General features: G+C 47.4%; 1 protein-coding gene across 2 annotated transcripts in view; it reads left to right on the top strand.

Annotated features, from left to right (window-relative positions):
* KCNIP3 (potassium voltage-gated channel interacting protein 3) overlaps positions 1–21,116 on the top strand; it is a 66,228-nt gene extending 45,112 nt beyond the window's left edge. For both annotated transcript variants that reach the window (XM_020780180.3, XM_020780182.3), the window contains exons 3-9: positions 10,832–10,956; positions 12,623–12,692; positions 13,969–14,039; positions 15,258–15,365; positions 16,642–16,746; positions 17,492–17,554; positions 18,074–21,116. In XM_020780180.3, coding sequence (XP_020635839.2) covers positions 10,832–10,956; positions 12,623–12,692; positions 13,969–14,039; positions 15,258–15,365; positions 16,642–16,746; positions 17,492–17,554; positions 18,074–18,121 — 590 coding nt within the window. In that variant the 3' untranslated portion in view covers positions 18,122–21,116. The remainder of the gene's footprint in view (positions 1–10,831; positions 10,957–12,622; positions 12,693–13,968; positions 14,040–15,257; positions 15,366–16,641; positions 16,747–17,491; positions 17,555–18,073) is intronic.
* The last annotated feature ends 1,702 nt before the right edge of the window (positions 21,117–22,818 follow it).

A 22,818-nucleotide genomic window follows, 5' to 3' on the forward strand; every position in this document is an offset into this window, starting at 1 on the left:
AGAAAGAAAGAAAGCCAAAACAAGGCACATGTTTGTGTACAAAAACACCCATCAGACAAACCCCTGCTGGCTTGCTTCTCCAGGAGGATGGCTGGACCATCCAGTCATCGCCATGGCGACCCTCATCTCCTGCATCCCTAGTTGCCGGGCCAGCCTGAACAGTGAAGGAAAGGCTCCTCACCCTCCTTCCTTCCTTCGCTCCTTCCCTCCCTCCCTCCCTCCCTCCCCTTCTCAGGGTGGGGGCTGATATTTTATAGCTGCCCTAGTAGCCAATGGTGCTGCAGACAGCTGTGATGCCAGCGCCCGGGCGATGCTCTCCTGTCCACCGGCAGTGCATTGCAGGGTGCCGGGGATGCCCCTCGGGAACTCCAGCTGACCCCTGCCTCCTGCATGGGACAAGGCAGAGTCCAGCTTGCTTGCCTGGGTGGATTTGGAAGAGTTCTTCACAATGACCTCCTTGGGGAAGAGAACAGAGCTGAGCTGGGAATTTACTACAGCGGCTGCCAGGGAAGCCTCGCCTCGCAACTTTTAAAAAGTTTGAGCTCTGCTTTTTGCTTCCTTCATGATCCCAAGTGGCCACAAGCCCCTCTCGGGTGCTGCCACGTCCCCATCAGCGGCCCCCTTCTTTCCTCCCCCTCCCTGCCTCTCCCCTTCCCTCCCTCTCTTGGTTTCACCCCTCCTGCCCTGCACCACCCCGATGGGGCAGACCTGAATGAAGGAAACCCCCCCCCCCGGCCCCCTCCGCCTTCCCGAGGTGAGGAGGACTGGAAGATGCGAGCCGAGGGCAAGGGGAAGAAGGCGTCCCGCTTCTCTTTTGTGGATGGATTGACCCTCCCTGGCACCTTCGGACCGCTCAGGTTTCTTGGGGAGCTGAGCTGGCCCTGGCAGGCGTGAGTCGCATGCCCCCAGGGCTGGGCGGCCCATCGCGGGACCCTGGCCGGCCATGGCGATCCAGGGGATGGAACTGTGCGCCGTGGCGGTGGTCATTATCCTGTTCATTGCTGTCCTCAAACAGTTTGGGATCCTGGAGCCCATATCCATGGAAGGTAACTGTGCCTCATCATCCTTTCCCTGCCTCTTCTGCAAGGACCCGCGGTCCCTCTCTCCCCTCCAGCACCTCCCCAGCTTCCTGGCCACAGACACACACACACACACACCCCCGTCAATGTAGAGCTTCAGCTCTATCAAGCCAGTCATTCTGTGACAATTAGATGTCCTTCCCTCCCTGTCCTTCCCTCCCTCCTTCCTGATGGAACTGGGTGTCGTCTCTGAGACAGAGAGCAGTTTTCTAGTAACTCTTCACCGCCTGATGCTGTTTCCTTTTGACCAACTCAATATTCTTTATTTACTGTTTTATTTATTCAGTTTCTATGCTGCCCTTCTGACCGATGGTCACTCTGGGAAGTTTACAAGAGTGCTACCTGAGGGCTTGTCCTCCATGGGTTGCTAAAGAAGATTCTTGAGAATGTGTGGAGATTTATTCCCTTCTCTCTCCCCCCCCCCGACTCCCCCATGGAAATTCTGCCAGTTCTAGCGAGATCTTCAGGTAGGGAAGAAGAGAGCAAACTTACCAGCTTAATCTTCCCAGTCATTGTCTCACTACTGCAGAAGCCACCATGGCTGAAAGCCAAGCTTCCTTAGGACAGATGTGCCCTCCCTGTATCTAAACAGGGACCAAACATGTTTATTATTATTTTTATTATTCAAAAATACCGGACACAGAATGAGAGACCGAGAGAGAGGGAGAGAGAATTATCAAATGGGTTGAGTGTGTTGGTACAGTTGAAAGTTACAGTACAAGGATGACCTGCCGGAGGTACCAAAAAGAAAGGAAATCGTATTTGATATAAAAAATGGAGTAGACAGGGAGCACTTTCTGATACGTTTCTCTTCACAAGGTGGCTTCAGGATCAGTCCCTTCTAGTCTGTAGCCTGAACTGGAGCAGTGAAGATTTTTGCACTACAACTCCCAGAATTCTCCAGGCAGCATGGAGGCAGGTTGGCTGATGGCATCCTGGGAATTGTAGAGCAGAAGCAGAAACAGGCGGTAAAGGTTTTCAGGAGCTGTCCAAGGTGCTGAAATCGTCCGCTCTAAATAGGTACATCACTTTGGCTTTGTTGTTGTTGTTAGTCGTTAAGTTGTGTTTGACTCTTTGTTACTCCATGGACCAGAGCATGCCAGACCCTCCTGTCTTCCAATGCCCCCCAGAGTCGGGTCAAATCCATGTTGGTATTCACTCCGGCTAGTTTATACTCCTTCAAAACCATGATCTTCACTGGTGGGGACCCCTCTTTCTTCTGGTTAATTGTCATCAAACAGGACTGGCCATTTTTAGAACAGAAATATTTGTCAGCGTCGTTTCTCAGAGATGAAAGCAGGATAATTGTACACATTATAGACATTGATGCCTCTTTTAAACCACAATAAATCTTCAAAGACCTACTGTCCCCTTTCAGCCTTGATATCCTGAGAAGAATACACACACACACATACACACTCCTTGTATCTTTCCCCTTGAGCACAGCTATGGGTGACGAGGCCCTGTTGTTTAATGCAAGAGGCAACCACTGGGTTCATGTAGGTATGTACTGGGCTGAGACACATCCGTGAGAGGGAAGGCAGCCACGGTCTCGAGTTTGCAAGATCTGAGAAGGGCCCATCAGGAATAACCTTTTAGAGGCCATTCATAGGTTTGTCCTAAGTCAAAAGCAGCTAGATAGCACTCAGCACCACCTCCAAGAGAGCCTGAAGTTCCACCATAAAGAGCTTCTGGCCCCATGATGGCTTATACATATAAAATCCCAAGCAGCTATCCTTGCCGAAATCTGGAGGAAATTGCTGGCTTCACAACTGAGTTCCAGATCTCTTGTGCTGGTTCTGCAGGCATTTTGAAATCCATGCATTGCCGGGGACCCAGTGTGGTCTAGAGTGATGGGGTAGGACTCTGGAGACTGGGGTTCAAATCCCCACTTCGGTTGGAGATATAGTGTCAACCATCTTTCTAAGCATGGAGGTACAGCAGCTCAAGAAGGAGGCAAGTGGGTTCCATCCCAAGATCTGTTAGTTAACGAACTCATTTAAAGATCTCTGTTATTAAGGATCTTGGGGCCAGAGGCAAGGGATAAACATTTCCTGAAATGGGGGAGTTGTCAGGGACAACAAGCCTGTAGACCCTTGGCCCTGTGGATGCAATCTAAGATGGGACTCATCTCTGGAAGGTCTCTTGATGGAGAATGACAGCAAAGAATGTGCCTCTGGGCCTGTGCAAAACACTTTTTTTGGAAATATGCTCTGAGGATGATAGGTGTTTTACATGCAAGCCGGGAAGAAAAGGCACAAGTCAAATTGACTATTATCTCTCCCTTCCCCCTTTCCTTTTCTAACAGAGGGAATGAGATCTTCAGTGTAGCCCATCCAGACATTAACTATGTTTGGGGGGCTCCACCAAGTTCATGTTGGCATTACAGTAAAGGCAGGGAGAGAAGAGAGGAACAAGTCCCCTGGACTTTCGCTTATAAGCTGTAGAGAGGATTTCCCTGCATGACCATAAAACAGCCATTTATTAGGATGAGTCAAAAGTGACAATATCATGTTCAAGCTTCTAAGATCATCACCATTCTTTGATAGGTTGGGAAGGAAGGAAGGAAGGAAGGAAGGAAGGAAGGAAGGAAGGAAGGAAGGAAGGAAGGAAGGAAGGAAGGAAGGAAGGAAGGAAGGAAGGAAGGACAGACATTCCATTGACATGTTCCTAGTGCTTCCCCGGGCATTATCGCACAGTTTCAGGATGGTTTGCAAGAACCCTTCAATGTAGGCTATGATGAGGAGCCATTCCATATCACAGCCAAAGTGGACAGCAGTGCAGGGAGCTGCAGCAGGGACTTCCCTGCCCTCAGCCAGACGGCCACTCTTAGAGTCCCTTGCTTCTCAGCTGACATCCCCGAGTGACTTGGTCGCACCTCTTTGGGAATCCCCCTGAACATGTGGGCCCATCCTGCCCCCGCCCCCAGCAAAATGCAACGGCGGGCAGTGGCAGTAGAGATGACAGAAACCACAAAGTAATCTTAGCAGCCAGTAATGAAATATTAACCAGGGAGGAAAACCTGCTTGGTGGAGCCTTAAATCATGAAATCAAATCTCTTCCCAGGACCCCTCAAGGACGAGGGCGTCTCCCCTGCTTCTCCTGCGCCTCTTTTCCCTCTGCACTGTGGCAAAAGCCCAGGAAAGAGCAGGAGAGGAGGAGGAAGGCAGGGAAGGGGTGTGTATGGGGGGGAAGCCAGGGAGCAGAGAAACCCCACATGCCTCTGACCCTAAGCAAGGGAGGCCTCCGTGCAAACAGATGTCTCCCAAAAGGGAGTGTTCCCTCGCTGAGTCAGCAGTTCCATCAACCGCTCCAGGTGGGTTTCGGGCTGTTCCTGCTGTTGCTGAGTCCTATTTATAAAATAAGCTCGCAGTTGCTGCATCACGTCCCAGCCTTGCTCTGACCTTGCCGAAGGGAACCGTTTCCTGCTGCGTCGCAGACACTGGGTTTTTTTGGTTTTAGAAATTGTAATAAATCTGCGAGATAGATCTGGCCGGGCTGTGATGTCAGGTGCACAGGCGTCAAAGTTTGGTGGGTGTTAAAGTAGCGAGATGGGAGGACTTTTGCTCGGACGGCATCAGAACGGCTTGGCTGGGTTGGAGGGAGAAAGAAAGGTCCCCTTCGCCCAGCGGCCTGTTCTGAATAGGGACGAGACAGAGGCCTTAGAGGAGAAAGCTAGTGGGGCAAAAGGATGCTCTGCCCCCAGAGTGGTTCCCTTGAGGTCCATTACTCAGAAGAGGGACTCTCTCTTGGGTGCTACATGTGGGGCACGGACATCCTTTTTGGGTCTGGATTTTGTTGTGCTGTCAAGTTTTTTCAGACTTCATGTAAACGTATGAATTAATGGCCAACCCCCCACAGATACTCCAGCCCAACTGTGTAGATGTCTGGAAGCTGCTAGCTGAATGGGAGAAGCAGCTAGGAGAACAGAGTTCACTGTGGCATTTTGCTAAACCAAAGAGTTCTCCCAATACCATGAACCTCTCAATCCATCCTTGTTGATCTCTAGGAGTGGAACGTATTCAGAAAAGAAACACCGGGACAGTCCGAAGCAAGGCCAAGACTCCTCTCATCTAGGAAAAGTTGTATCTCTGTCTTTTGGAAAAGAAACCCAAAAGATGTGTAGAAGGGGTAGTGTGGGGCTGCTTCCCAACCATCGGTGTTTTGGACTCCTAGAAGTGGCTAGCAACATGGCCAAGCGTGAAGGATCCTGGGACTTCCAGTGCAGCCACATCTGGGGCACCTCAAAGGGTGGAGGCACGCATTGTGTGGAGCAAATGGATAGGGCACAGGGGGGTGTTCTCCATCTTGTGGGATACTAGAAAGTGGGGTCCTCTAAAGAAGCTGAATCTTGGAGGCCTGGGGACCAGTTAAAGGAATTTGCACCTGCAGCTCCATGCCAAACAGTGGAGTTTGCTACCACGAGACATCGTGAGGGCTAACGACTTTGATTTCTGTAGAAGAGGGATAGACACGCTGGATGAAGCTATCCCTATGGCTACCTGCAGTCTTGAGGCTCCCAGGCGGCGTGCTTCTGAATGGGAGCCACCATAGAAGAGCAGCTGGCCGGAAGCTTTGTCCTGGGGGGGGCTTCTGTTTGTGGGTTTCTGAGGGAGGTCTGCTTGGCCATTGGAGTGGGGAGAGAAAGCTGGACTTGGGTGGTTCTGTCATGGTTCTTCTTGTGTTCTTAGTGGCATCCATTGTCTTTCCATTCCTTCGATGAGACTTCCACGCGGCGGTTGAATTACTCGCTTAATCACCATTCAGCCAAATTTAAGGAAACTCTGATGGGTTCAACAACCAACCCTGCCTTTCAGATACCCTGGACTAAAGCTCCCATCCTGGCTAGCAGTCATGATGACTGAAGATGATGGTGGGAGTTAGAGGACAACACATCCGGAGAGGGATGCACTGGGAAAGGGTATTTCCTAAACTTGGTCTCTCCTTCCTTCTTCCTCTGTCTGTCATTTCCTTACTCGCTGTATTACACTGTCAACTCTTCCAGTGTAACTCAGTAGCACTGTCTATATATTGAGCAAATGGCATCAATAACAAAGCAGTAATAGAGGCTCATTTCTCAGAGACTTCACTGAGTCACCAAGTCCCTGAAGGATGGCCTCCTTTAATGTATCCCTCCCATCCTATAGGTCTACAGGATGGGACACATCCTGTACATCCATCTTTGGAAACTGGACCAGGGGTTTGATCATGGAAATGGCTCTGTGTTTCTTCGAGATCCGTAAAGAGCTTTGGCTGGCATCCAGAGAAAAGGAGCTTCGCAGCAGAGCAGAAAGGACTCCGTAGCCCACTCTGCTGCCACATTTTCTTACACTCCCCATTTCATGATCATCCCTGCAGGGCAAAGGTGGAATTCAGAGGTGGAGGGACTAGGATTAGCTGTTCCATCTCAGGACTAATCATCTCCCACCACGTCTCACCAAGCAGCTGCAAGCTTCCTTTTTTAACAGGTCAAAGAGACAAAAAAAAAGTGATCAACCCACTGAGGGCTTAGTCTAGAATGTGAACTGGGGTCTTTTCAGCCCCTGCTGGTGTCTCTTTTGGGGAGAAGAGGGGGCCTGGCCCTTTTCACCTGGAACCTCAAGGTTGCCGCTCCTGGCTCGGGCAGAGGTGCTGGCAACGAAGCCACTGCAGTGAGGAGACAGGGACAAATTCTATTGACAGAGCAGGTGCCGCATTCGGACCTCGCCTCCTTCTCTCACGGCTGGTTTGGTTCTGCAGACCTAGCAGAAGTAATGGGCAAGAAAGACTTAATCATCCACAAAAGTCTTTCCTCGGGACCTTGACTCCGAGTCTTTTCTGAGACAAATAATTGCGGCAGAAAATCCATCCCCGGCCTGATCTTCAGAAAAGTCATTAGCTGTTATGGCACCCGGGGCAAGTGGCACCGCCAATGACGTTCCCAACCCCCCACGTGCTCAGCCCTCTGGTGTGGTGGCCATGGGCCACCACCAAAGGAAGAGGAAGAGGTGCCATGTGGAGTTAAAGAAAGAAAGAGCAAGTTTGTGCTTTTCCAAAAAGAAAGAAAGAGGAAAGGAAAGGGGAGAGGGGCAAATGTCCTGTTTTCTTTCCGAACATTCGGTAGTAGGTTTGCCTGTGCCTTTAGGTGAACGTCCACTTTTGGTGAGCTAGGGAAAACCCCCAGGTGCTCTGCTGTAGTTACAGCCCTGATGACCACATCAGTCATGACTTCTGAGAGAGAGAGAAAGAGGGGTGCGGGGTGTGTGTAGAGTGTTTGGGGAGGTGAATAATGGCATGTCAGGAACAGGGATGTAGGCAACTCTTTGGGCCCAAGCTCCGGGTCAGAGTCCCAATTAAAAACAAGCCTTCTACCCCCATCCCCCAAAAAAGGGAAGGGTGGGGGGTCCAAGTTGTGAGTTGAGTCCAACTCATTGGAAAAAAAAAAACACCCCGAGTCCAGTTCAAGTGGAATGACCAGCGTGACTTGACCACGAAGCTCGTGACTCACATCCCCATCCCGTGTCAGGACTGGTGGGTTTCTAGCTGTGGCCCTCGCTCTCCCTCTCCTCTTCATAATGAGCTTTTTGTGAAGGCTCTTCACTAAACCACCCCCAGTTAAAATCTTTGTGCACAAGAATTAAAAATGCTTGGGGCTGATGTTTAACATTAACTTTTACTTCATGATGAGCTTTGGAGGGTCACACGCTGCCTCCTCGGACATGTGAGGAAGTACGAAAAGTTGTCATCGGTTGACAGCTTTGATTATGATAATAATGAAAATGTCACGTTGACCGGAGGGCAATGTACATTTCTGAGATAAAAGGCACCCTTGTTTTGGATTTCTGAGCCCGTTTCTTCCCCTCACTGGTTCCTTCTTCTGCTTTAGGGAACGTTACGGGATAGGCAAGCCAGGCAGTTGTTTTGCCACCTCATCAGGTACACAAAGTCACTGGACCCAGGCCCACCTGGCTTTCAACCTGACCATGGAATTGACACTGATTGTGGTACTTAATGACTGTGGGCCATATGGACCCAGTCCAAAGATTGATGCAAGACTCTGCAAACTGTTAAGAAATTTCAGTTGGCTTGTAAATCCTCACTGGTCTTATTCTTATGCACAAGAGTGAGGAAAAAAAAGCTTAAAGTTTTAATCCTCTCCTGCAAGGTGATGATATCTGTTCTGCTGGTTTTAGCAGCAGCTCGTGTCTTTGCAAAAACAACTTTTTGCGAAAACAACTTTTTTTTGCAAAAACAACTTTTTGCGAAAACGTTTTCACAACATGCCAGAACCGTGTAAATTGTGCAAAACCGTGATAGCTGCACCCCTCCTCCTGTGGACTTTCATGATGTGCTATTTGCTTCTTTTCCAACGAGCCGTTCATCCTGAGAGTGTAGCCTTTGCTTCCCAGAAAAGGCACAAACTTTGCTCAGAGACGTTTTGTGCAAACTGAAGAAAGCTCAACCCTCAAAGTGCTCCTTGTCTGGTTCTTGCTCTGGAGGAGAGACATCTCACAGGGAGTCAACACTTCCATGACAAGCTGTCTCTTCGCACCCCTGGTCTGTATACCAGTTCTTGAGGACATAAAGAAGACACTGCACATAAGGGTCTTTGCGCCGGAGTGGATGGGCAAACACACCCATTTTGGGGACTTTAAGCGCATACTGCAGTGTGACTGAGCATAGCTTAGAGCCCTGCATCGCAGCACTGGCTATGTCGTTAATGCGGACTTAAAATACTGGTTCCACCTTATTTATCTGCCTAATGACAAATGACATTCATATCTTGGCTAATGATAGGTTTCATCCCAATCATTGCAAAGCGCTCCATCAGAAGCTGGAAAAGGTCCTTGGACAAAAGTCATTTTAAACATTTTACCCATGTTTGCAAATGACTTTAAAAAGTTTATCAAGCATTGAAAAATGATAATGAAAAACAAAAGAGAGATAATGAACGTGGAAACGATGCTCCGCTGGTGTTTAATTTCAGCTAGGACAACTTGCTTAACCACCCCTGTCTTATGAGGGACCAGGGAATTCATGAATGGGGACGGACAGAGAAGAGGCTGCTAAAGCTGAGCCGTCCGTGCAGGTTCCCTGAAGGACTTGCCGGGAGTGTTTGTTGACTCAAGGTGAATGCACCGACTTTTCCTATGTGTGGAACTAAAAGAAAACAAGAAGGATTTTGACCACAGAGTCTCTGGAGTGGTCCAAATGTGATCCAGGGTAATGCCAGGGATTGGGCAAGTCAAAAACCAGGATCCTCTGAATTATGCACATGTTCGGGGACCTTTCATCTATTCCCATCTTGCAAATTGTACTCCCAAACTTTGGTACTGAAAACAGGTGCCACAGCTAAGGTCCAAGACAAATCAAGACCTGTTTTGGGGTCAGGGGTATGAGGATAGATGAAAGGGGGGGGGGAAGACAGCACAGAAAGTTAAGGTCCTGGGAGTTGTCCAGACACACCTCTCCTTTAGTGTGCAAGAGGCAGCGTAGTGTAATGGTTAGAATGTCCATGAATCTCACAAAGGAACCAGTCACTATCTCTCAGGCTTCCTACCTCGCATAATGTTCTGGCAATAAAACTGAAGGGAAAGAAAGGAGGCACGTAAACCGCAGGTAGGAAGCTGAAAAGCTCTCCAGGTGCTGGAGAGGACAGATTGCTGGGCCATGATGCTAACTGTGTGGATCTGCTTGAAGAAAGAGGGAACAAAACGTGGCAATACATAAAGGGACAGATTGGGGTTGTGGCAAAACGAGGGACAGAGATCTTGACCTCCCTCCATGATGCAGAACTCCACGCAAGAAGTTCTTGAGCACAAACGTCCTTGAAATGAATAGGATCTCAGAAAGGAAATCAGATTTCCCTTCTCCTGAAACAGCTTGTCCTGGAAGAACAAAACCCAGTTATGGGATACCATGAAATTAAACCTATTGAAGGGATAAGTCATGTTCCGTCAACGCTCAGTTTTCTGGATTCCATGGGTTTCTTCTAGTTAGAACTGACCATTTAGGTTTAACCTAAATGTTTTGTTTGGATGTATTTTGTCAATGTCTAGATTGACCCTTAAATAACTCTCTGATATACTATCGGGCAGTCATCTACAGGCTTTCTGGCCTTGATGGGGTAGTCGTTGTGGGAGAATTATTAATTTCTTGGAGGATTTTTATATTTCTATATCTATTCATTGATTTTTATATATTTCTCAGATGCCTTCAGCCTTACAACCCTCCATTCACTACGGGGGGGGGGGGAATTGAAATAATGTACAGGGTCACTGATTAAAATGGAACAGTAAATCCTCTGAAGGAGTTGTGTTTTTTTTAATGCTAGAAATAAAAAATGAAGTAGAATACAAATGTGACATCTGAGAGTTAAGGAATTGCATCTAAACTCCCAGACAGAACTTGGAAAAGCCCCCTTAACTTTTCCAAGTTGCATAAGCAGGGGGCTGCCCCAGAAAAGACTCTGCCCTCCAGTGCCACCACCCTAACCCCGCCTAGTGGTGGTGGGGGCTTTGAATAAGTGTCTTAAACGGTGGGCAAGTGGCAGGGGACAAGCATCTTTAACTGGACCCGGAAGGAAAATCAAAGCCAAAGGAATTGATGTAGGAGCCATGTCACTAGATCTCTGAAATGAAAGCACTCTGTTTGTAACATCTGTTGAACAGCTCCCTTGCCCCGTTTCCCTGAACCTGGACATGTGAGGCATCAATCAGCAGGTTTGTACAGCGTTTGCAAAAAGGAGTGTCACCTCTTCTCATTTTTTGCAGACAGCAGTGACAGTGAGTTAGAACTCTCGACCATCCGGCATCAGCCAGAAGGCTTGGACCAGCTCCAGCTTCTGACCAAATTTACCAAGAAGGAGCTTCAGTCGCTCTACAGAGGCTTCAAGAACGTGAGTTTAATCCTCTTACCCGCTTTTCATGTCTTGACGGAAAATTCTCATACTTTGTCATGCCAGAGGAGTGGGGTGGTTTCGGGGGGGCCCTGTGGCTCAGAATAAGGCTGGGTGTTGGGTTTTTCCAGTGACTGGTTTGTTGGGATGGGGCCTTCCTTACTGCACTCTCCTTGGGAGTCTGGCTAAGAGGACCCTCACACTGAACATCGGAACGATGGCATTCATTCTTCTGCAGCAGCCAAGACATCAGCTGGTTTTGCTTCTGCATGATCTGGCTTGCAAGAAACCACCTTCGCATTGAATCCTACAGATCTTTACTCATCGTTTCCTGCAATACTCAGTTCTTGGACGCTGTTGAAATAGCTATTCCTGACTTCAGCATTTCCTCCATTCTTTTCATTCCATTTCTCGGTACCGCAGCTCCTCGGCCTCTCTTTAGAAATCATCCCCGAATGGATCGATGAATCAGCCATAGTTGCTTTTAGAGAGGCTCTTTCATGTTCCAGAGTCTTTAGTACTGCTGAGTGGATAACGTTTGGACCCCCGTCTCCTCTCGGCGCATCAAGTAGGAATCCTGCTGCAGTGTCTGCCTGCACGAGATGCAGATTGCTTTGGATGAGTTAGGGCAACAAGTCATTGATTCAAAGTCCAAAGCTAGCCTTCTTTTAAGTTGACAAATGAGGCACTGTGACCCAACTCCATTCGCCAAGAGAGAAGATTCTGCACAAGGCCATTTTCGGGTGGGTGGAAGACATGGTGGCAAACGAAATGCCAGCTGGGAACATGTCCTTGTGTCTTTGGCAAGAGAAAAACCTTAATTCCGTCCTCTCCATCTGGGACGTTAGTCCTTCCCCCAAAAGGTCCACGAAAGAGGTTCCAGCCCTGAGACCTCAGCCCCACTGCTCCTATGATCTGGCCATCAGTGGTGGGTTTCCTGGCTTTTCTCTCATGCCTTTCTGGCAGGCAGAATTTTAGTAGATGGATCCTTTCCCCATCCCTTTATAAATAAATAAGCACATTCGCTTGCCGGGAAAAGTTCCACCAGCATGATTTCTTTGTGCAGGAAGTGATTATTAAAGGCAAAAGAGCAGGATAAAAACAACAACCACAACAGTAGACAAAAGGGGGTGTTACTCCCAGGAGGGCAAGTGGAAGATGAGACACAGGGTAGCACTTTTTGAGGGACACATCCTGCAGCGCTTCCCTTTTGGGAAAGAAATGTGTGCAGATCTTCTTGTAGATGCTAGAGTGTATCTCAGGGAGCCTCTCTGTCTCGCTCGTAAGGGTGGGGAACCCACTGTAGCTTTGGAATACAACACCCATGTCTCCGTGCCGCCAACCATGCTGGGGGAAGCTTACAAGCATTCTGAACCAAAAACCTCTGGAGAGCCAAGGATTCCTTCCTTCCTCCCTCCAGCTCTGGATTTCTGTGTGTTGATGGGGCCTTATCAAGTCCAGAAGCAAAGATGATAGAGAGCCCCTGATTGGAGGTAGAAGCACATCCCTGTTGGGCAGAAGTAGGATGATGCTGACCTGACAATCCTGGCAGCAGGGGTTGCCTGCTGACTCGAGCTGGGCTTTGGGGCCATTGACTCCTTGCTTGCTGAGTTCTCCTGGTTGGTTGCAACCCTCACCCTCCTGCTCTTGTGGTCTTCCTTGCTAGGAGTGCCCCAGCGGCCTGGTGGACGAGGATACTTTCAAGCTGATCTATGCTCAGTTCTTCCCCCAGGGAGGTGAGTCTTGACTTTTTGTGGCCAACACATCTCTGCAGCTTTTTGGATGCTCGGAGGGCTAGGCCTCCAGTGAGACTGGGGGGGTTGGCCATTGTCTTGGGAGGAAGATGCTAAGAGATGGTGGTGTTCCATCCGTCCACCTCCCTAAGCCAGGCTGTTTTGTTTTTGGTGTGGCAGAAGATGCTGAACCCTTGCCAGTGTTGACCAAAGTCATGTTGGCTTTTTGTCGAGGGAATGGGAAGGTTGCCATCTTGTCTTTGCCTTGGGGAGCACATTTTGAAGACATTTCTTGGCACTGAGAGAGTTTCTGTTAATGCTCCCCCCCCCCCGATGCCAATCTACCCATCTTTCCTATAAGCATGAGGAGTTTCTCATGCCATTGCCATGCATGCAGCACGATTTGGGCTTGATTCTCACTGTGAATCCCCAGAAACCCTTCCAGGCTCCATATGAACTTGTGAAGCTTCTGGACCTACCAGTTCTCATCTTCTTAGACCAGCAGAGAGTGTCCAAAGATCTCAGCAGATACTTCTGGAGGCACTGATGAAAATGGGAGGTTGATCCCTGTGGGACCTTCAGCATAGGAAGAACATCCATTCAGCTCTATCCCTCCCAGCAAGCCTTGCCATTCTTTAAAAATGATGGAGAGTCTGTTGAATTCGTTTTTGTTCTTTAAGCAGGCAGGCGAGGCTGGTCTTTGGTAAAGCGGGAGGGGATGCGCTTTTTAAAAGTGCCGCATTACATATTGTTGTTTGAACAGATGGAAGATAATTTATAGAACTGCTGGATAGCTCAGTGATTTAGGCACCTGGTTATGGAGCCCAAGGTTGAGAGTTTCGATTCCCCCACTGGGCTTCCTTGAGAGGGGCTGGACCAGATGATCCAGAGGGTCCCTTCCAGCTCTGCCCTTCTAAGATTATATTATTATTATATTTGGAATTAGTCTGAACCAGCGGTATTGCTGTTCATCTGCACCTAATGACAAACTCAAGGACTCAGTTGTGTAACAGCTCTACTGTTGCAGAACTGGGATTCCTAGCATCTCCTAAGATGGCCAAACCATGCTATTTGTGGGGAAATAGATGTGGTCTTGGGATGCCCAACGGAGTGCTGGGTGAGGACCACACCAGTTTCGAACCCTTGTGCAGCATGGTGTACTTCACTGCACATTTCATGGAGGCACGGCGGAGGGGTGGGGTGGGGAGGTTGTCAGAAAGCTTAAGCCAGGTTCTGCCAGCATCAGTAGCCGATCCGCTTATAGCCTTTCCTTCCACAGATGCCACCATGTATGCCCACTTCCTGTTCAATGCCTTTGATATAGAACGGAATGGAGCCATCCGTTTTGAGGTAAAATACCTTTTTCTGTCCTTGGGTTGGCATTCTAGATTGTACCTCTTTAACCATCTGAGGGACGTAATCGGGCATCAGGGAATAGTTATTTAAAAAAAAAAAAGCCATGTGAGGAACTTTGTATTTCATGGGATTTTACTGACAATGCTTTTTCCAGGGGTCACTTTTAGTCAGTTTATGATATGAAATGTGCCGGACCTGTTCACAAGAGAGAAAAGTGAGGTGAAGTGAAAAACCCTTTCTGGGGGTGGGGGGTGGGGTAACAACTCACTCTGATAATAGATAAGAAAAGTCTTAGAATTTTTGCAGGCAAAGGAGAGCCATAACTCAAAAATAATCCTCAAAGCCCCCCAGAGTAGATGTTGTCTAAATGGGCGGGATATAAATTTAATAAAACAAACAAACAAAAACATTTCCATTGTCCCATGTAATGAAAAAGCATTGTTTGCTACACAGAAAAAAAAATAATGTAATTACCAGCTATTAAGTTAGATTAGGTTTGGCTTTTGCAAAGAAAACAACATTATACCCTCATTATCCCAAAGAGCTATCTGTAAACCCATTAAAGATAGCATGTTTCCTTTTAGTACATTTATTTTCAAGCTTTTGAACAAATGTCACATTTCTTGAGGTAAATTTTCCCCTAAACATTGCATCTTTATTCTTTCATATCCTCTGGTCATCCAGACACGATGAGATGAAGGCATAAATAAATGATTTGGTTTATTTCTTTATTTGGATATACAAGTAAGAATGAGAGAGGAGCTGTATCAAAAGGTGGCCTGGGTGTCATTATAATTAATATCCTCTCAGTTTGCCTTTCAAAGGGTCAAGGGTATTGATGGTTGCTGTAGGTTTTTCGGGCTGTTTGGCCGTGTTCCTCCAGAACATGGCCAAACAGCCCGAAAAACCTACAACTATCGGATCCCAGCCGTGAAAGCCTTCAAGAATGCATTGAAGGTTAAGAGTATTATTCAGAATGTTACCACGCAGAAAATCAGATACTGTAGATCTATTGAAGTCAATGGGACAATTTAGCCAGAATGTTAGCTTCATCCATTGCAGTGGGAAATGAGTGTGACCATCAGCTTCCAGCACACTGTTGTTGCTGGATCTAGTTTGGTCCTTAGTGATGGCTGGGGTTAGGGCTTCTGTGTTCCTTTAAAATTTTGCCCTTTGAGATATTCAGTTCCTTTGCCCCCCCCCCCCGTGCAGGATTTTGTCATCGGCCTCTCTGTTCTTCTGCGTGGAACGGTGCACGAGAAGCTGAGCTGGGCCTTCAACCTCTATGACATCAACAAGGACGGCTATATCACCAAGGAGGTAGAGGTTAAGACTCCCGTGTTTGGGGCGGGCCGGCTGTGAAAGAGTGCGTGGGATGCCACGTTCACTGGGACCATCTTGAGATGCTCCAACTGCTCTTATTCAGCAGGGTCAATCCGTTCCCTTTTATCGATCACTGTTTTCTCCCAACCTTGCTCTTCTGGAGGAATGTCTTGGTGGGATTAATTTTGGGAGATGTCTTGTTGAAATGTTGTTGCTTTGATATACAAAGAGTTGTCACTCTTCAAGATTTCTTTGCCGCCTTTTGTGAGTCTTCCAAGACCAGGATTTTTAGCCACACCATAGACACCTCCTCCATCAATGTTTTCCCGTCACTTGTCTTTAAGTAAAAGAAGAAGAAGAAAGCATTGAAAAAAGAGATTCAGTTGCATGACACTTGATCAGTAAGGCTAGGGGCCCTCTGTCTAGCCCAGTGGTTCCCAGGCTGGGGTCCCCAGATGTTCTTCTCGGACTAAAACTCCCAGAAGCCTTCACCATTAGCTATGCTGACCAGGATTTCTGGGAGTTGTAGTCCAAGAACATCTGAAGAACTAAGGCCGGGAACCACTGGCCTAGAAGCATCCTAGACCCACAAGTTACATTTCCTAAATATGTGGAGAACAAGATGAATGCACCTTCTCTCTGGAGCACAAGCATTTAAATTTTCGCCAGAGACGGGTGAAACGTTAGGAAGAACAACCTTCAGAGCACAGCCAAAGAGCCCGAAAAACCCACAACAACCATCTTTAAAACAGATTGCTCAAACGATGAAACCATTAAAATCACAATAATATAATAATAATGTGCCGTCAAGTCAATTCTGAGTCATGGAGACCTTTTCTGGGTTTTCCAGGTAGAGAATACTCAGAAATGGCTTACCCATCCCTTCTTCTGGGTGTGTGTGTGCCCTGTGTGGCTGTGTGGCTTGCCCAAGGCCACACAGGCTGGCTGTACTCACAGGAGGCCCAGGGGGGAATCGAACCCCCAACCTCTGGCCTAGAGCTATCCAGCCAGTCAAAATCACTAGCCCGATGCAATTCATATTAACTGAAAAACAGTCTGAAGAGGTGTGTCTTGGCAGCTACAGTCAGGCTGGGAATGCAACTGACAGTGGGTAAGTTACTCGCGTGTGGTTGGATCCAGTCCATTGTCGTTCAGACACAGAAATGCCCATGTCAGTCCTGCATATGCCCTGTGAGAATGCAAGGGTGGGTGGGAGGAAGGCTGCATCTGAACCCCGGTCTTCTCCGAAAGCTTTCTTGTCCTTCTTTCCCAGGAGATGCTGGCAATAATGAAGTCCATCTATGACATGATGGGCCGCTACACCTACCCTATCTTGAAAGAAGACGCTCCCCTCGAGCATGTGGAAAAGTTCTTCCAGGTAGGTGTGGTGAGGAGAGTCAGCAGGACATTGACCTGAAATGGCACTCAACAAGTGCAGCGAGAAGTTCTGTGTGGTCAACAACACAACTGTAGAAAGATGGCCCATTTATCCCTGGGATGGCTGTCTCACCTTTCTCCAGAATGATTCCCCCAAACCAAAGTTTGGAAACCTCTTTGAGTTTGAGATTCAGAGAAGCTTTGGAGGAAAGAAGGGGGCTGCCTTCCAGGGGGCTAAACGTAAAGATCTTTGTGCCTGGAAGGAAGCCTTAGGCGATGCATTTGAACATCTTGGAACGGGGAGGAACCAGTAGAATGGCTGGGAAGTTCTAAGGAAAGGGGGGTCCTGGTCATTTAGGGCTCGTTCTGCCATCCCTGATCCCAACGGCTACCTGAGTTGCTCTTCCACATGGACCAAAGGGACAGCATTCCGTTGATACCAGGGAGTCCAGGGCAATTCTCCGATCACTTGGGGGGAACGAGAAAGAGGGAATGACAAGGGCCAGGGTGTTCTTTTCCCATTTGAAGGCACTGAGAAGCCGCCCTTGGAAAGGCTGGGGCAAAAGAGGAAAGCCTGGCTCAGACTATAAGCAGAAGGCAAGCCAGGAGTTCTCAGTCTGATGGGGCTCATGGTGGGGAATGGAAGAGTCTTACAAAAACTGGGGAGGGGGGAGGGAGGGAGATCTGTTTACAGAGGCTGGGCCGGGCACCCGCCACTCGCTCACAGGAAGCATCTCGCTTTTCAGAAAATGGACAGAAATCAGGACGGCGTGGTCACGATCGAAGAGTTTCTCGAGACTTGTCAAAAGGTGAGTCTGGATGCAAAGCCTCTTACAGCTCTTAAATGTCGTCTCTTTCATGATGTATGCTGCCTTGGGTCCTTTCAAGGAGAAAGGCTGGGTAAAAATATTTAAAGAAAGAAAGAAAGAAAGAAAGAAAGAAAGAAAGGAAGGAAGGAAGGAAGGAAGGAAGGAAGGAAGGAAGGAAGGAAGGAAGGAAGGAAGGAAGGAAGATGGAAATAAATAAATAAATAAATAAATAAATAAATAAAGAAAGAAAGAAAGAAAGAAAGAAAGAAAGAAAGAAAGAAAGAAAGAAAAGGAAGGAAGGAAGGAAGGAAGGAAGGAAGGAAGGAAGGAAGGAAAAGAAAGAAAGAAAGAAAGAAAGAAAGAAAGAAAGAAAGAAAGAAAGAAAGAAAGAAAGAAAGAAAGAAAGAAAGAAAGAAAGAAAGAAAGAAAGAAGGCCCAGAGAAATGAAAATATGCTTGATTTTCATTTGAGCCTGAAATCTCACGGCATGTTCTCTGTCCCTCTTTTTCCCTGGTTCAGGATGAGAACATCATGAACTCCATGCAGCTGTTTGAAAACGTGATTTAGGATGCTGGGAGCCCTGCCCCGTCTCTCCTGATCCACCTGCCTCTTTGGCCTGCACGCGGACGGAGTTGTCTGTCCCTCTTGTGAAGCACACACACGTCTTTTGAAGAAAAGCCAGCCAACCAACTAACCAGAAACTTTTTAAAAATAAAAATAATAATATTGAACACAGGGAAGAGGACGCCAAAAAGGGAAAGAGCTGGCATTTCCTTGTTGGTGGATTCTCACCACTTATAATCCAGGAGCTGGAAGGAGAAAGTGGAGGCAGGGGGTGGGTTAGTCCTCTCCAGGTAGGACAGAAGACCTTGTAAAAGACACGGTCCCTTAGCAGCCCCAGAGAGAGAGAGAGAGAGAGCAATTTCCACCAGCCTGGCGTGGAAGGGGGGTGGCTTTTTGAGAGAGAATGACACCCTTTCCCCTCCCCCTTGATAAAAAAATTCTGATCCTCAAATATATGGTCCCAGAAGAAATTTAAACTCTCTCCCCTGCAGTGTCCCATCATGCTCCTCTGTAGCCTGTTTCCAGAAGGATTTGCATGGAATCATGTCGGCATTGGTTGTGCGTCGTGGCTCTGATGGGGTTTCCCCTTGGCCACCCTTGGTGGGACTCCCTATCTTTCGTGGTAGGGCTCCATCTGCTGCCCCCAGCTGGCTGGGCACAAGCAGTGCAGCTTCTATGCCAGAATTAGATGGCATTGATCGTGTTGGCTGATTCATTGGCACTCCCCCCAACACAAGAGGACTGGGAGTGCGAAAGACGGGTCCTTTCGAAACAACCCATTTGTAATGAGACTACCCCATGCCAAAACCCCATTCCCAGTTTTTCCCTTAGTGACCATCGCTGCTGGGGTTGGGTGAGTAGGGAGTGTGAAGCCTCAGTGCTGTGAGTCGGCTGGAGTTGTGATATGATCCTGAGCTCCATGTTGGCTGTTTACACTAGCCGGTGCTCTACAGACTGATGCTCAAGGAAAACGGAAGACGTGCGAGCTGTTTTAATGTTCTTGGCAGCATCTTTGACACACTGTGGTCAAGATGTCACCCCCTTCCGGTGGTTTTCAAGCTTATCTTCCAGCGACCTTTTTATGCGTTTTATGGATTGATTGGCTCCATTTATAGTCTTCCTTTCCTCCCATGTACTTGAGTCAGAAGAGTACCTGGCTTCTCTTTTTATATGTTTTAATTCTCACAACAAGCCTACGGGATGGGTCGGATGGAGAGAGTGTGTTTCTCTCCCGTCCTCAGCCAGGGACTTCATGACCGAGTGGAGGCTAAAAACCCAGATCTCCCCTGCTCTAGTCTAAGAATTTAACTACTACATCACACTGCCTTTTTTTCCATGATGACTTCTCTGCTCAAGAGCCCCATAGAATTTGCAGAGAGGGCTCCTGCGTGCCTGCCAAGTCACAAGCTCAATTCATCGCCGTCCTGCATGAACTGAACATGGAGGCTTTGCTATAAGCATGGGAAGGGAAGATCAGTCATGGTGGGTGAGGAAGGAGCCCCATAGAGAAGCTGGGGCCACCCATGACTGATTTTCCTGATCCCCAATGAGCTCAAGAGAAACCCCTAGGCCTTGAAGGAGCCTGAAGGCTAAGGAGGAGCAGATAGCTTCTCTCACATTCTCCTATATCTCCATGGTTTATGTTCTGCCTGTCTTCCAGTTTAAGGTGGAGTTTCTCAAATTAATTTTTACAATGTAGGATCACTGCTTTCCATTTCCATTCTGCTTGACTGATCCACACCAGCACAGATTCCCACGGAGTAAATAGCAGAGGGGGAAAAAAAAACATCCAGGGGTTGGTGAGTCTTCCCTGCATCACATTAAGATTCCCTTTCTACCCTGCGATAGAAACTCTGTCAGTAACTTTAAAGAGAAACTAAAAGAGCTATTATTTTTTATTTTATTTTTTTAATTTATTGAGCTTATATGCCGCCCATTTAGACATAGTCTACTCTGGGCGGCTCACAAACACGTAATAAAAACAATCAATGTAAGGTAACTGTTCCGGACATTAACTTGAAACAGAATAGATAAAGAGAGAAAGAAAATTACGTAGAGTCTGGAGGGAAGGCCTGTCTATATAACCAGGTCTTGAGTTGGTTTTTGAAAATGCCCAGCGAGGGGGCCAGATGAATCTTGGGGGGGGGGGGAGTGTGTTCCAAACTGAAAATAGAGCAAACCATAGATCTTACAGGAGTATGCAAAGACCAGAAAAAATAGTACATATAATAATAGTAGGGCCTCCATATCCATGGTTTCACTTATCCGCAGCCTGGAAATATTAAAAGAAAAAAAAAACTAGAAATACATATATTTTCACACTGTATTTTCCAGAACTGGCCATTAGAGAGAGCCAGAGACCATGCCTTGTATTCTTATTGTTGAAGAATACCTCACATGGTCTCTGACTTTCTCTAGTGGCCAGTTCTGGTAATACATGGTGGAAATAGATATTTCTGCTTTATTTCTTCTTTTACTCTGCAACGTATAATGTCCATGGTTTTCAGTATCTGCAGGGGGGTTGGGACCTATTCCCCACAGATATGGGGGGGCACCCTACTGCAATTTACAAAATCAGGAAAGCAGATCTTGACTGCTTTGATGCTGCTGTTCAAAAACTAGACCTAGCCCCTGAGAATTCTCAGTTCCGGCGGGGGGGGGGAATCCCACTGGGGATGGAGGGACGGGGGGACAGTGGCATAAGTATTTCTACTAAAATCACCACCCTGTGACATGTACCCCAAATACATCTCACCTGGCATTTTGTAGAGGACCGGTCCTTTCCACACTTCTTTCTACGTTTACACTGCAGCTCCAGTTTCACACTTCATTTCTTCTCCTCATAAGTAAGATCGAGATAACACCCCCTTCCTCTCTCTTCCCCCCCTCCTCTGGTAGCCTCGGGACCGATGTCTTCCCTTCTTCTCCAGGAGGCTACCAAGCGTGGTGACATTGCCATGGTCTGCAACAATCCCCTCCAAAATAATAAATGAATTTTTTTTAAAATCCTCCTTCAGGGTGATATGAGTAGGGAACTCCATGCTTCCTGAGCTGACCTATGTACAATATAAGGCATGGCCGCATGTCTCACTAGCCTCCAGCATCTCCTTGACCTCCTCTCACAGCACAACCTGGGGGGAGACCCTCACAGGTCCTTGTTCTACATAACGACTTGAGATTCAGTCACTGTATATTTTAATAAAATAAATTTTAAAAAAGAGACGCTTCTGCCTGTCACGTTTCTCTACCCGTCAACAGAGACACACGCCCCTTCCCATCCTTTCCGCTTTGTTCGGATAGACTACAAAACACAGACAAGAAAAGAAGGAGTAGCTTTGGAGTGATGGAAAAAGCACTGGGGGGGTGGAATGGTGGCAGGATCAACCTTTTTAGTGCTTCAGGACCCTTCAAAGCAAGGAAGGGATCCGACAAAAGAATGCCGGGGTATCAGATGCTGGAATATCAGGTAAGAACAAAATAATTTTAAAAGAAAAAAGAAAAAAAGGGAGACGGAAACATTGTGGCACCCTAAAGACTAACTGCTATATTTATGTCAACGTTTGTGGACAAATCCACTTCCTCGGACTGGAGAATGGGATTATGTGGCTAATATTTATACTGTACATTTATGGGTGTGTTCTGTGCCGTCAAGTTGGAACCAATTTAGAGCAACCGTAACGAGGATTTCAAGGTAAGTGAGATATTTAAGGAGTGATTTTACCAGTTCCACTTCCCCAGTGATTTTCCATGGCCGACCGGGGATTACGAGCCCTGTCTTAATCCACACTGGGCCCTAAATCAGAGATTTTGTTTGTAGTTGACCTGGCCATGACCTTTAAAACTTTTCTTTATATTCAGTACCCTTCTCAGGAAGCATTGTTCTGTAAACAGTGACAATGATCTGTGGCTAAATTAATCCCAGGCTATGGAAAACAAGCAGGGGAAATATGGTGGCAAAGAGTATCTCTAACCACCATCAGATGCTGGAGTTACATTTCCGTACGTAGTGTTGTTTGTGTGTTTGTTTTGACAGTAAAAGAGAGACCACAACCCCAGGTACAGCAGACAACATGTTGGCTAACGGAATCTGGGAATTTTCATCTCAAAAAGTAACTTTCTCCAGCTGTAGACAGTGCTGGGCAGAATGTCGACTCCATTTATGGTGTTTCAGTGAAAAAGGTCTCTCTGTTTTATTCTACGTCAAATCCTTCAACATAATTCGTAATAGGAACATTCAGGCCAATTACAGGCATTTCATACCTGGGTGTGTTCCTCCCTCCATCTCCAGGTATTTCAAATCCCCCTTCCCACATGTGGTTGCTAAAGAGAGGGAGAGGGTCAGTTGAGGCCGATGGAGGTTTACCACCCCCTCCCGCTGTCTTTGCTCTTCTATCTGGATGTGGTGTGAATTTTGAAATACAATCTGACTTTGGGTGCATTTTAAACTTACTTTGGTCCCAAGCAAGGAAGACTACAAGTTGCACCCTATTTATCGTAGTGTGCAGTTTTGTCTTATCCAGTCATTCGCTCCCTTTTTAATTGACTTTGGTTCTCTGTATTATTCAAACTGCCCACAGGAACATCATTTGAACTACTGCAGGAAGTGTGTCAGGTTACCCATACTTCAAAACCTCCCTCTCATTATTTAAAATTACAGCCACCGTTAATATTTTTATCTGAACCACAATAGCCTCAGAGAC

This window comes from Pogona vitticeps, chromosome 8 (assembly GCF_051106095.1).
Source record: "Pogona vitticeps strain Pit_001003342236 chromosome 8, PviZW2.1, whole genome shotgun sequence".
Classification (NCBI taxonomy): domain Eukaryota; kingdom Metazoa; phylum Chordata; class Lepidosauria; order Squamata; family Agamidae; genus Pogona; species Pogona vitticeps.